Source organism: Cariama cristata, unplaced genomic scaffold (genome assembly GCF_000690535.1).
Source record: "Cariama cristata isolate BGI_N322 unplaced genomic scaffold, ASM69053v1 scaffold8944, whole genome shotgun sequence".
Lineage (NCBI taxonomy): Eukaryota > Metazoa > Chordata > Aves > Cariamiformes > Cariamidae > Cariama > Cariama cristata.
Genome location: NW_009611206.1, coordinates 23672 through 36449, shown reverse-complemented (window position 1 = coordinate 36449; position 12778 = coordinate 23672). Strand labels below are relative to the sequence as shown.

The 12778-nt window shown below is 37.9% G+C and overlaps 1 protein-coding gene across 1 annotated transcript in view; it reads right to left on the bottom strand.

Moving 5' to 3' along the window:
- Nucleotides 1-2349: 2349 nt before the first annotated feature.
- The window catches only part of LOC104160091 (tetratricopeptide repeat protein 33-like), a gene marked incomplete at its 3' end in the record, with an annotated part of 33782 nt that continues 23353 nt past the window's right edge, over nt 2350-12778 (bottom strand). The window contains exon 3 of the mRNA XM_009698151.1: nt 2350-2481. Within this exon, the coding sequence (XP_009696453.1) occupies nt 2350-2481 (132 nt within the window). The remainder of the gene's footprint in view (nt 2482-12778) is intronic.

Here is a 12778-nt window from a genome sequence, read left to right as displayed (position 1 = left end):
ATGATTCTATGATTCTATGATTCTAAGCTGCTCTTGAGAAGGGTAGTAATTCCCAAATCTCAAACATTACTAAAACCCACTGATATTTATGCTTTATTAACTTTTCTTTGTAAAAAATATAATGCAGTAAAAAAATCAGAAAATCATAGTAATGAAAGACTAATGGGGAAAGGATAATTATGACGTAGATCACTTGACCAAGAAGCCTCTACAGGTTCGATAATCACAAAATCATTTAACCTTTTAAGACTCTTCCAGTCTTAACCTTTTAAGATTGCTTAAAAATTGCTTGGTTCAAACACCAACAGTGAACATTATCTGAATTTTAGAATAAGTCCCCAAGTTCTTCTGTACATGAGAACATATTCACCAGAAGGTGGTTCAATATGCCTTAAAGACAGAAAGGCAAAAAGTAGAAACACCCAGTACTAAAGCACTGGAGACACCAACAGAAGCTTACAGACCCCTGGGCTCCCTGCTCAGAGACAGACAAAAACATTAAGAGGGCAAACTACCTGGTGATAATTCCTCCTCTCTCTCTCTTCACAGACAGTAAGGATAACAATTACAGGAACACCTACAGTCGTATTTAGTTTCAGATGAATAATGTGCTTTGATGCAAGTCTCTGATTGTTCCCACTTAAAATGCTTTGGTTTGTATCATGGAATAGCCTCAGACTACATAAGCTGGATTCCTTTCTGATTAAGCTCGACAATGGACTCCAAGAGCACACCTGAAGTGCTACTCTGAAGTAAAACAAAATTACTGTAATGTGAACACTGGGTCCCCCACACTATTAACTGAAGATATCCACTCCTGTTGGTGTGATGTGACTTGCCAAGGCAGACAAAGCTTACAGAATCTGGTGAGCAGACCTGCTGGTATAACTAGTATGGGTGTAGCAATATCTATAATTCACACTACAGTAACTGTAGCATTTTTTTTTATAGTATAAGCAGCATCGGTTACCTAGATCCTTATAGGAAGCAGAACTTTGAATTTCCTGAGACTTTAAAATCTCAAGATATAGTTTACAGTGACAATTTCAGACACTTAAAAGGGTTAAAAAATAAAAAAGGATTTATAGATTGTGGATCCAGACAGGACAGACCATCTACTCTTACCTTATACACCACAAAAGCCATGGAATGTCACCAGTTATGTGATGCAGATAGCAGATATGCATGGATTTATATTTAATATTTCATAGTATGATACTGCAACAACATAAGGTAGCACACTACACACCTGCAACACAGCTTTTGTCTTATGTTAGTCTCATTATTTGTGGGGGTTTTTTTCGCTTTTTAATACTGCTCCTTACTACATTTTAAAAAGAAACTAGTTTTACATCATCTGTTAACGTCCCTCAAAAAAATACTAATTATTTTTTTATTCTTGAAAATTTTCGGTCCAAACATTGTAACTTTACAAAACCACTCTAAATTAATGACAAAATTATTCATATCAAACCAGCACACAGCTATTTCTATTAGAAATAAAATAAAACCACTATCTTATTTTAATCTGAGAGCTCATGATGAATTATTTTTCTAATGGATTTTTGTAAACGTGTCTGAATTAAAAAGTTCACTCACCCATGTTTCCACACAAACTAGCAGAAAACTATTACATTACATGTTACATTATTTACAGGTGTATAGCCTATAGGTGGAGGGTGATAGTACATGGGCGAAGAGTCTCCCTTTGCATCACATCATGTAGCCAAGACAGCACCATGGCATACAGCTGCAGCTAGAGAAAAGATGCACTTCAGCTACTGCAGAGCATCCGAGAGGTTTTGCTTGTCTTATTAAGAAAAGCAGCAACTGCAGCCATCATTTGGGGTCAAGGAGCCAGAGGAAAGCATGAATGATTGGCTGCACCTGAAGCAGGAGAGTAGGGAAACAAGATACCAGAATTTTATTAGCGGGCATGTATAAAACTGAGACTGAATATCAACTGGGACTTCACAGTACCTTCATCTTTAAACTATGGTGAGCTGTGCTGTAGCAGTACAGTACCCAGAATGTAGTATGTGCAGTTATGTCAACATAATTATTCTATTGCATAAAGCCACCACGTAAATATAGTACATAACACAAAAGGCTTTGAGCTAGGCAGGTCTTCCACAAGCCCAGCAACAAAACCACACAGGAAGCATTTGTGAAAATCAACAAAGTAGAGGGAATACTGGAGATAAGTAACAACCACCTTTTTCGTTGCCTACTTTCAGGTTACATAAGGATATTCAGCTACCTTGATATTTCTGTACTTTCATTATCTCATACACAATTCAGAGGATGTGGTTTACAAGTTTAGCATATTACTCTTGTTTGTTTTCCTACCAGTGCTATCTCTCCTAATCCAAGCTGGGCACGTCCCAATGTCTGCCAGGCATCCCAGGAACGTGGGTTTCTCTGGACAGCCATTTCTGCTGCATGCACTGCTGGGAACATTTCATGTAAAGACATCAGGACCTAGGACAAGAAAAGAAAAATAAAAGGAATAAGCAACATTGAAAACAGATTTAAATTTTCTGGGATTACAGAAGCAACCACTGTTGTTTCAATAACTAAGGACAGGTTCACCTTACCGAGCTTTTTCTAGTTTAAAAGTTAGTTGTCTAATCTCAGATAGTCACCCAGACTCATTCCATAGCTCACAGAGAGAAACAGGCATGCTAGAGGATGATTCATCTGGACTTTTTAAGCAACTCTATTAGAAGTAGATTAATTGCATCTGAAGGTGTTCCTCCCTCTCCCTTCCTCCCTACAAACTCCACACTGTACCAGCGTAACAGAACAGACTGCAGGACAAACATTTTGAGAATTAAACACAATAAATAATGAAGTATTGTTGAAAACTCCTGGGTTGTATTTTTTCTTTTTAAGAGAAGACTGGAATCTACCAAATACAGTTGCAGTGTACATGATACAATTATACAAACAATCCCTGTAATTCAGCATGGAAACATCCCTTAACAATGACTGTTGTATTTGGACATAAGCATTCTGCAATAGCAAAGCCTAACTTAGACATGAAGTCACCTACGTTAAAAAAAAAAGCCATTTCCAAATGTGGAAATCTCTTTTACTCAGCAGTACAGGTTAGTGTCAGTCTGTTACCATAGTATTCCACTCTTTGCATTCAATCTCCATAACTAAGTCTATAAATCATAGTTAACAATACATAATATGGCTCAAAGCTTGCCTTCTTTTTCCAAGACCACCATGAGATTGGCACATTACCTGAAGACCTGCATCACTCTGAGATCACAATTTCAGACACCCACATGCTATGGTGATAGATACCAGTATAAGAAACAAACGACAACTGCATTCCTACAGTATGATGAGAATGTTAACCACAAGAGTAAGACTCATGTGTGGGCAACCACTTTCATCCCAACTGACCCACAAGTATGATGAATAATATTAGAATATATTAGGACTGCTGCTGAAGTGCAAAAAGCATTTATTTAACCTTAGTGTTTTATGATATATTAAACAGATAAATATGAATGTGGAGTAGAGGAGGATTCAAATGCCATGATCTTGGGTATTTACTTTAAATAACATAAACTACTTGCCCAGCACTGGGGTGAGTACAGTAAAAAAAAATAAAATAGTTTTACTACAGAAAGTAGTCCTGTACCCAGGAAAGACAGGAAGCATAGCTTCTGATAAATGCTTTGGATCCACACTCCTGCTGCTTTAGTAAGACTAAATTTTCTGAAGGCTAGTCCTATGGCTTCTCTTTAATTCCCTTCAATAGGTTGTAAACTGGAATTTAGAAGTACCTAAAAATCTTTAAAAAATAACTCACAACTATATGTCATGTCATTTTTCCTCAGCAGTTCTCTATGACTGCTTTGTAAGCAAAGTTTGTAATGAATACTATGTCTTTTTCAAAAACTTTCACTTCAACTGCATTTTTGTGTGCAGTTTCTTTTATCTGCAGCAGGTCTGCAAATTGAATCAAACTGTTACCCGCGGGATAGGTGTACATCCTACCAAGACTAAGCGATTCTGCATCTATCAGCTAGCTTTTACGTTAACGTCATAGAATTATTTAGGTTGGAAAGGACCTTTGAGATCATTGAGTCCAACCATAAACCTAGCATGGCCAAGGCCACCACTAAACCATGTCCCTAAGCACCACGTCTACAGGCCTTTTAAATGTCTCCAGGGATGGGGACTCCAACGCTTCCCTGGGCAGTCTGTTCCAATGCTTGACAACATTTTCAGTGAAGAAATTCTTCCTAATATCCAATCTAAACCTCTCCTGGCACAACGTGAAGCCATTTCCTCTTGTCCTATCACTTGTTACTTGGGAGGGGACACCGGCAATGTCTTAATGTGCTTAATCTCATAAGAGAAAACAAATCCAAGTATACACTTACCTAAACATTTTTATACATCCTGAGTATTCAGTATTTCCTACCAGTACTTTCTACTGCAACACAATGCCAAAACATCTACGTAAGTATTTAGGAAACCTTTTGTAGTTTTTAATTAATTTTACTGCTTTGTTTACTGAATTGTGACCTCACTAATAAAAGACAATTATTCCACTTTCATCTGTTTATGACTGTTGTGTGTATTAATTTAGACAGCTGCTTTAAAAATGCTCCTCCAGATCATAGTAGTAATTAGTGTACTCCTAGTAACTATGGCATCGGTTTCTCAAGGTACATTCAAACAAATACAAATTTGAATGTATATGCATTTTGTCCAGCAAAGGTGTTTTTTTCAGTTATTAATAAAATGACTCAGCTATACTTGTCCATCATTATAAAAGAATAAACTTAGTAATGCACAATAGTTTCCTATGCTTTTGTTTTCAGGTGAAGACATCATCAAAATGAACATATGATGGCAGATCTGAATGTCTGCAGCCTTGTCTTAGCTTATCCTACATGTAGTATTATTATCACTTTAATAAAATACCTCTGCATGCTAAATAGCACTGCTACTTGAAAACTGAACCAGCAAACACTCAGTTACTCTACATCTGGAAAGTCATGCTGAAAAAGGAATAAAAAACACTGCTAGCATAAAGTTTTCTTCTGCACAGATTTGACAAGAAGTGCTCAGTCCTTTTACTGGGGCAGGCCACATGGCCAAGACAAAGCCAGACAGGAACCATGTGTGCTGTAGCCCCCTTTGTCGTACAATGTGCCCATCACAGGCTCAACATGCAGCCACATCAAGCACCAAATCTATGTGTATATACATCATTCCCCAATAACACACAGTCCAGCATGGTCCCCATTTCACTGATACGGTAAAGGTACCTAAAGAGTTATTGTCACCCCTTACACATGTGCCCCTTAGACAGGGGGAAGCCAGGTAGTAGATCATGGGAATTGTACTGGTGGCCTTCATCAAAATACGGATTTCTCATCCTGAGCTAGCTTAACATACCAGTCTAACAAAAACCCACAATCATAATTCCATAGACAGCATTTTGTGCACAATGTATACTTCAGTATTTATACATACTTGAATAATATAACATAATAATCTTGAGTTCTGCATGACTATACAAGATATGAGGCTTATTTTCAAGGATGCAGCTACTTTGAAATGCATTTCAGATCATCTTGCCATAACCCATCACTAGTTTAAACGTATCGAGAACTGAACTCCTTGCCTCCTTCCCAAATCATCTTTCTTTTATCTGTACTGTTGTCATTATCATAACAGTATTGTTTTGAATTTTCTCTTCCTTCACATAAATTTAGTCTACATTTATGCCTTGTATAAGAGCAAGGTTATTTTGCTGTCTGCAAAACTCTTAATTATCTTGATTATATTCTCTTTATTGTTGGTCTCCTTGATCCCTACATATCACACCATAATGAACCAAAGTCCACTTGACTTAATAAAAGATTAGATACTCAACGAATGTCTTGTTCAAAGTTTTGCTCTGACTTTCCATTCTATATAACTTGACTTTCTCATCTTGTTTTAAGAATCTGTATTATTTGTTTCTCTTTACTTAACTCTTTTTGAATAAGTTACTCTTATTTTATTTGCTCCAACATGGTATACATAGTGGTGTATTTTTTCTGCATCTTACAAAGATGCAGCCAGGTCTTCTTTCATTTCAGCCCATATGCTTGAAATACCTGATCTGATCAGAAAAGTGTTATCTTGTCATTCAGATGTGTGACTGAAACATGAATCTGGAAGCCAGTAGCAGTCCCTACACCCAATTTGAGCAGAATGCTTGCTGCTACTCTTACCTTTGCTCAATTTTATCTCATTGTCACAGTCATTTATTTTCTTTGTAAGTTTGTCTACACTTACACATTTGACTTCAGTAACTGTTTATAAATAGTTATTCTGTTGAAAATAGAATAAATAGAACACACCTCCAAGGGCTCCCTCCAAAATAACCCTGTTCTTTGATTTGGTGGAATTCCTTTCAAAAGAGTGAAGTCCTCTGTGTGGGCAGTGTTTCTTCGTGGGAGCTCTACTGTACTTAATACAACAAACTCTTCACCCTCTTTTAATCCTTTATGGACAACTTCAATACAATTGACTGTAAACTGCAAGGCATCATTAGCATCAATCCAGAACTGCACACAATTACATTACTTCATCAGCAGCTTAGTGCAACCTCTTTTAATTCAAGTTACATTTTACACCGACTTCAATGTGGTTTTGGTGGGTTTTTTTTGACAGCAGAGGCAATTGTCACCCTCTGCCTGTTACTTCCTGCAAAACATTCAGATTACTAGTTAAAACAGCAACATGCAAGAATTACTCTAAATAGGTCACAAACCATTATAATAGAATACTCAGATGTAACATTTCTTTTTTAAAACAGATGTTTACTTTTTAGAGAAACTAATTCAGTTGCATTAGGTATTTTTCAAAGACCAGACAAATAGCAGGATGCCTCCCTGGGGAACTGTGTATCACTGAAAACTCCATTTAAATCTCCTTTCCTCAATGTTTTAGCATCAACTTAATCTTTAGATGGCCATGCCTTCAGAAAAATGCACAAATAACCTTGTCATTGAGAGTATGAGGATATTAAGCTTTTACTTATCAAAATTATGCTGGGGAAAGCCTTCGTAAAGAGACAATCCTACCAGCAAAACAGGTATTTAATCTATTTTGAAGAAGCTACGACAGAAAAGGGCTATTTTGCCAGAATCTTCACCTAAGGTAAAGATGAGGATGTGTGTGTTTGTTTATGACCACCCTTTTAAGAGCTGACACACTAAGATTCTATTATTTTCCTGTTGCTCTCAAATTAATTTCTCAGATGAATATTCTTTTGCAAACTTCATTAGTAGGATGGCACTCAAGTTTCACAGTTAAGTAATCTCATTGAATATTTGATTTATTTTCCAATTATAGTGGTAACAGTCCATTAGGAAATGTTTTTAAAACTAATCAAGCAATGGAAAAAATAATCTTAAAAAGCAGAAAACGTCTCAAGACTTTCATGCACATGTCTATTAAAAATGACTATAGGCAAATGTCTCAATCAGCAGGGGGATATTCAGAACTTTATTCCAACATAGACTTACTATTAGCACATGTATTAAAACAGGGAACATCCATGTAACTAAGATGACTTAGGTTATAGATCTAGCTTTAAAAATAAGATACATGAGACAGATTAGGAGAATTAGAAGAAGTCAGTGGCAAAAAAACAATTAAACATAGCAACTGTCATTGGGAGACTGACCAAGTATTAAAAATCCAGGCAGCAGAATGACCCATTCTGTCCTACCCACAATTTTGGAAGTGTTATGGATCTGAGTAAGGCCTGGTTTTAGATGAGCTCACTGGCTTGAAGCTGAATCACTATATATAGATACATTCCAAGTCCAGTGAAACTGACCCAATTCCTCCTTCCATCCAGAAACCCGTTTCAAAACACTGATGAATAAAATTCTTCCTACCCACAAGCAGTTTACATTTACCCATGCTATAAAGCAATTATAATTGCACCACACAGCAATGCTTTTTGCTACGTAGCTTTCTGGACTTTACAATGTTTTGATGGTAAACTCTTCTCACTACATCTCAGTTTAAAATAATCAGCAATTGTTAGCTAATTTGTTATAACATAAACTTGGCACTGTGAGTCTGGTCATGTCTTAGGAACTTCACAATTTCTGAAGCAGGAAGAGGGATAGGTGGAAGTTAATACTATTTCTTCACAGTTCAAGATTAAGAAAACTTGTTGAAGAAAGGAAATTGAACGATTTGAATATTCACCCCAGAGTGATGAAGGAACTGGCAAAAGAACTTGCCAAGCCTCTTGCAATCATCTACCAGCAGTCCTGGTTAACTGGAGAAGTTCCAGCAGACTGGAAGCTAGCAAATGTAATGCCCATCTACAAGAAGGGTCAGAAAGACGATCCGGGGAACTACAGACCTGTCAGCCTGACCTCGGTTCTGGGCAAGGCCATGGAACAGATCACCTTTAGTGCCATTACATGGCACATGTAGGAAAATCAGGGGATCAGGGCCAGCCAACATGGATTTATGAAAGGAAGATCATGCTTGACCAATCTGTTTTCCTTCTATGACAAGGTGACCCGCTTAGTAGATGAGGGAAAGGCTGTGGATGTTGTCTACCTAGACTTTAGTAAGGCCTGTGACACTGTCTCCCACAGCATCCTCTTTAATAAATTGGCTGCTCGTGGTTTAGACAGGTGGACTCCTTGATGAGTAAAAAACTGGCTGGATGGTCAGGCCCAGAGAGATGCGATGCGGTCAATGGAGCTAAATCCAGTTGGCAGCTGGTTACTAGTGGTGTTCTCCAGGGCTCAGTTTTGGGACTGGTGCTGTTTAACATCTTTACAGATGATCTAGATGAGGGGATTGAGGGACCCTCGGTAAATCTACAGACAGCACGAAACTGGGTGGGATTGTTGATCTGCTGGAGGGTAGGAAGGCTCTGCAGAGAGATCTGAAGACGTTGGATAGATGAGCCAAGACCAATGGCATGAAGTTCAACAAGACCAACTGCCAGGTCGTACACTTTGGCCACAAAACCCCCATGCAGTGCTACAGGTTGGGAGAGGAGTGTCTAGAAAGTGGTCAAGTGGAAAAAAATCTGGGTTGCTGGTTTACAGCCAGCTGAACATGAGCCAGCAGTGTGCCCAGGTGGCCAAGAAGGCCAACAGCATCCTGGTTTGTATCAGGAATAGTGTGGCCAGCAGAACGAGGGAAGTGATTGTCCCCCTGTACTCAACACTGGGGAGGCTGTACCTGAGTGCTGTGTCCAGTTTTGGGCCCCGAAATTCAAGAAAGACCTTGAGGTGCTGGAGTGTTTCGAGAGAAGGGCAATGAAGCTGGTGAAGGGTCTGGGGGGTAAGTCTTATGGGGAGCGGCTGAAGGAGCTTGGTTTGTTTAGCCTGGAGAGGAGAAAGCTGAGGGGAGACCTGATCGCTCTCTACAACTACCTGAAAGGAGGTTGTAGCCAGGTGGGGGTCAGTCTCTTCTCCCAGGCAACCAGTGACAGGACAAGAGGGTGTAGCCTGAAACTGCGCCAGGGGAAGTTCAGGCTAGAAATGAGGAGGCATTTCTTCACAGAAAGGGTCGTTAGGCATTGGGATGGGCTGCCCAGGGAGGTGGTGGAGTCACCATCCCTGGAGGTGTTTAAGAAAAGACTGGACGTGGCACTTAGTGCCATGCTGTAGTTGACACGGTGGTATTATGGCTAAGGTTGGACTCGATGATCCCAGAGGTCTCTTCCAACCAAATCGATTCTGTGACTCTGTGAATATGAGTATGATGCGTTTGGCCTATTAAAAAAAAAAAAAAGACATATACATCTGAAATCCCAGTCCTGTTCAATGAACACAAATTGAGGATGCAGAAACTAGATGCTCAGACAGCTGATGACAAACATCCAAAAAGCTTATTAAATGGAGATAAACCTGACTGCCTATTTACTTTTATATTTACTTGTTTCTATAAATCTCTATAAACAATTGTATTGTGTACTTTAGGAATCCTGTCACAGTTGCACAGTGTGTTTGACAACGTTATCTGACATCTGAGGTGGAAGCATCACTGGATGAGCAATATGAGCCAGGTAAATTCTCAGGAGTGGTGTAGAACAGCAGAGTGCCCGATTCCCAAGAGAGTTTGTTATATATGTCATAATGTAATAAGTCCTTTGATATCCTTCTTCACCCAAGAAAGAGTTCCACGTGGCCCAGCATACAAATGCTCAGACCTAAATTCAAAGAATTTCTCAATGCCTGTTCCTCCATCTTTGTAATTCAAAGCAGCAATAAAATAATCCAGACAATGTTTAAGAAACTTACCCCTCAATGAATAAAGTCACTAAGACTGCTCGAAATTAATACACTCCTTTAAATATACCTCATATACTATTTATCTAATACTAGAATCAACACTAGGCTGTTGTTGGGCTTTTTTAAAGATTTTTTTTTTCCAACAAAAATATAGAAATTAACTGCTTGCATAAACATTTGCTTGCCACTGATTGTTCTTGCAACAGAGGAAGAGTTTAGGCTGGTAAGAGAATATCAAGTATACACACCAAAAAGATCTTGCACGCAAAGAACAGTTTGACTGCACCCCTAAATTTTCCACACACTGTAATAATCTGTTTTTAAATGGATCAAAGAGTAGCTGAGAGCAATGGAAAAAAATCTCCTCAACTTTTATGGGTGTTTGAAGCAGTTGAGCAATTCTACAATTCCCATATGTTTTTTTGGAAATACACTTACTGCAACTGTCATTGACAACTGGGAACTTTAAACACTATTTCCGCTCTTCAGAAATACTGAAAGACATTTGTCCTACATCTGTTAAAATACAGATCTTTAAGAATTTACAATAAATATTTACAGATTCCTACTGTGTCACTAGCATATTTATCTCAGCTGTATATTAAACAACAGGGTATTTAAAATGCTAAGTTTGCTGCTGAGAAAGCAAATACTAATGAACCGGGAAGTTGCTATATAACCCAACATAAGTTTATCTTAATAAATGTAACAGGATGTACGGATATACAAGCCCATGCAAAATACTCCACCCAATGTTAATTCTCAAAAGAAATTACTCCATGAAGAGACTTTTCCTCACTGAAAGAAAAGCAGTATAGACCATAAAGAATCTTTGCATATTGCACAAAGTCATTCTTAACATGAATCACCTCCTCTAGTATGACTTATCCAAGACAGGCAGATTTTCACAGACCCAGTGCTGGTCAAGCCCTTGCTGAAGTCAGTGTACAGTTCTGCTAAATCTGGAGCTACCAAAACTTTCTCATTTAAGCTACACAATAATAGCTGCAGTATTTGTGCTGGTATGCTGAATTGGAATAACATAGTCAGCTCTAAGACAGTATCATTTAAATATTAACCACAATATTTCTGGAATGAATTATGAATTCTATTTTGGCAAAATTTGATTTTTACAGCTCACATTAGTGCCTTTAAAAGTAGAAAGGTATCAAATTACACATGATACTAATCAGTTTCCAGGAAGCATAGGTCATATTGCAAAAAAAATCTGTAATAATTATTTGCATGTACTAAAGAGATGTTACCAGTTTAGAGATTTGAGGTTTTGTTAAAAAGAGGCAAGAAATAATTTTATTGATGTGTATTTTGTACATAAACTTTTCTTGTGTTCTCATTCACAGTGTAACAGAAGTGTTACTCAATATCAGAAAGTGAAACCAACAAAAATCAGCACAACTGCCCAGCACTGCTCTCCTCTTCAGGAAAGGAAGCAAAGGCATGGTGGAAGCAGAGGTCTGGATTCCTTGATTTTTTCAGCTTTCATTACTCTTCAATAGTTTCATTAGACAGGCAAAGAGATTTTGCAAGATGAAGCAGAGCCACACAGCTGGTTTCTCAGCTCCTCCTAGTCAGCAGTTTTTTTTCCTCCAACTCACCTTTGCCATTTAGCTGAAATACAGGAACTGCGATGATGAGTAAGCAACCACCCCTTAGTATTAGGTATTGCAGCTGGAGCACCAATTCATGGATGTTGTAGGAAGCATCCATTTGGATAAGTCACTGCATAACAGTTTGGATTCTGGTAAGCTAACATCATTCCTTATTATTTCTACTGTGAAAATATTTAATTTTAGTATAATTTCAATTAAATAGAGTACTTTTGGAGAGCTAGCTTAATTCCTGCATTCACATAAGACCGTAATAAAGAACTGTTACAAGAGAGCTATTCACTAATTTGTCCCACTGAGCATAACTGTCTTTTTTTCAACAGCTTTCTCTTGACTTTAAGTTAAAAAAAAAGATATTCTAATTGCAAAATAAAGGCTACTTCAAAAACACCCCTTGTTAAGAAGCCAGCATCAGAGCACATGAACCATTTCTTTCCAACCTAAAAGAAATCCTACTAGGTGGTCTGTTTTTTTTAAAACAGAGTTAAATCTTTAAACTATAGTAAAAAAAAATATATAGGACCGATACCATTTTAATATCTTAAGAGAGTTTCTCTACTAGTGGAGTTAAATGTACAAATGAACAGCTAAATAAGTTAACAACCTTTACGGCAATGTGGAAAGCTGCTAATTAAAGCAGAATTATAATATTCTGTTCCTTCCAATAGTGCATAATCAAGACTTGGAACTCCTGGGCACATAGCTTTGCAGATGCTAAAAGTTTCCATGAGAGCAGAAAGCAACAAGACAAATCTGTTGAAGAAAAATCTTTCAAGCACTTTAAATACAGAGAAGTCCCAGGGCCAAAGCTTGCTGGAGGCTAGGAAAAGTATCGTGGAGGAAGCA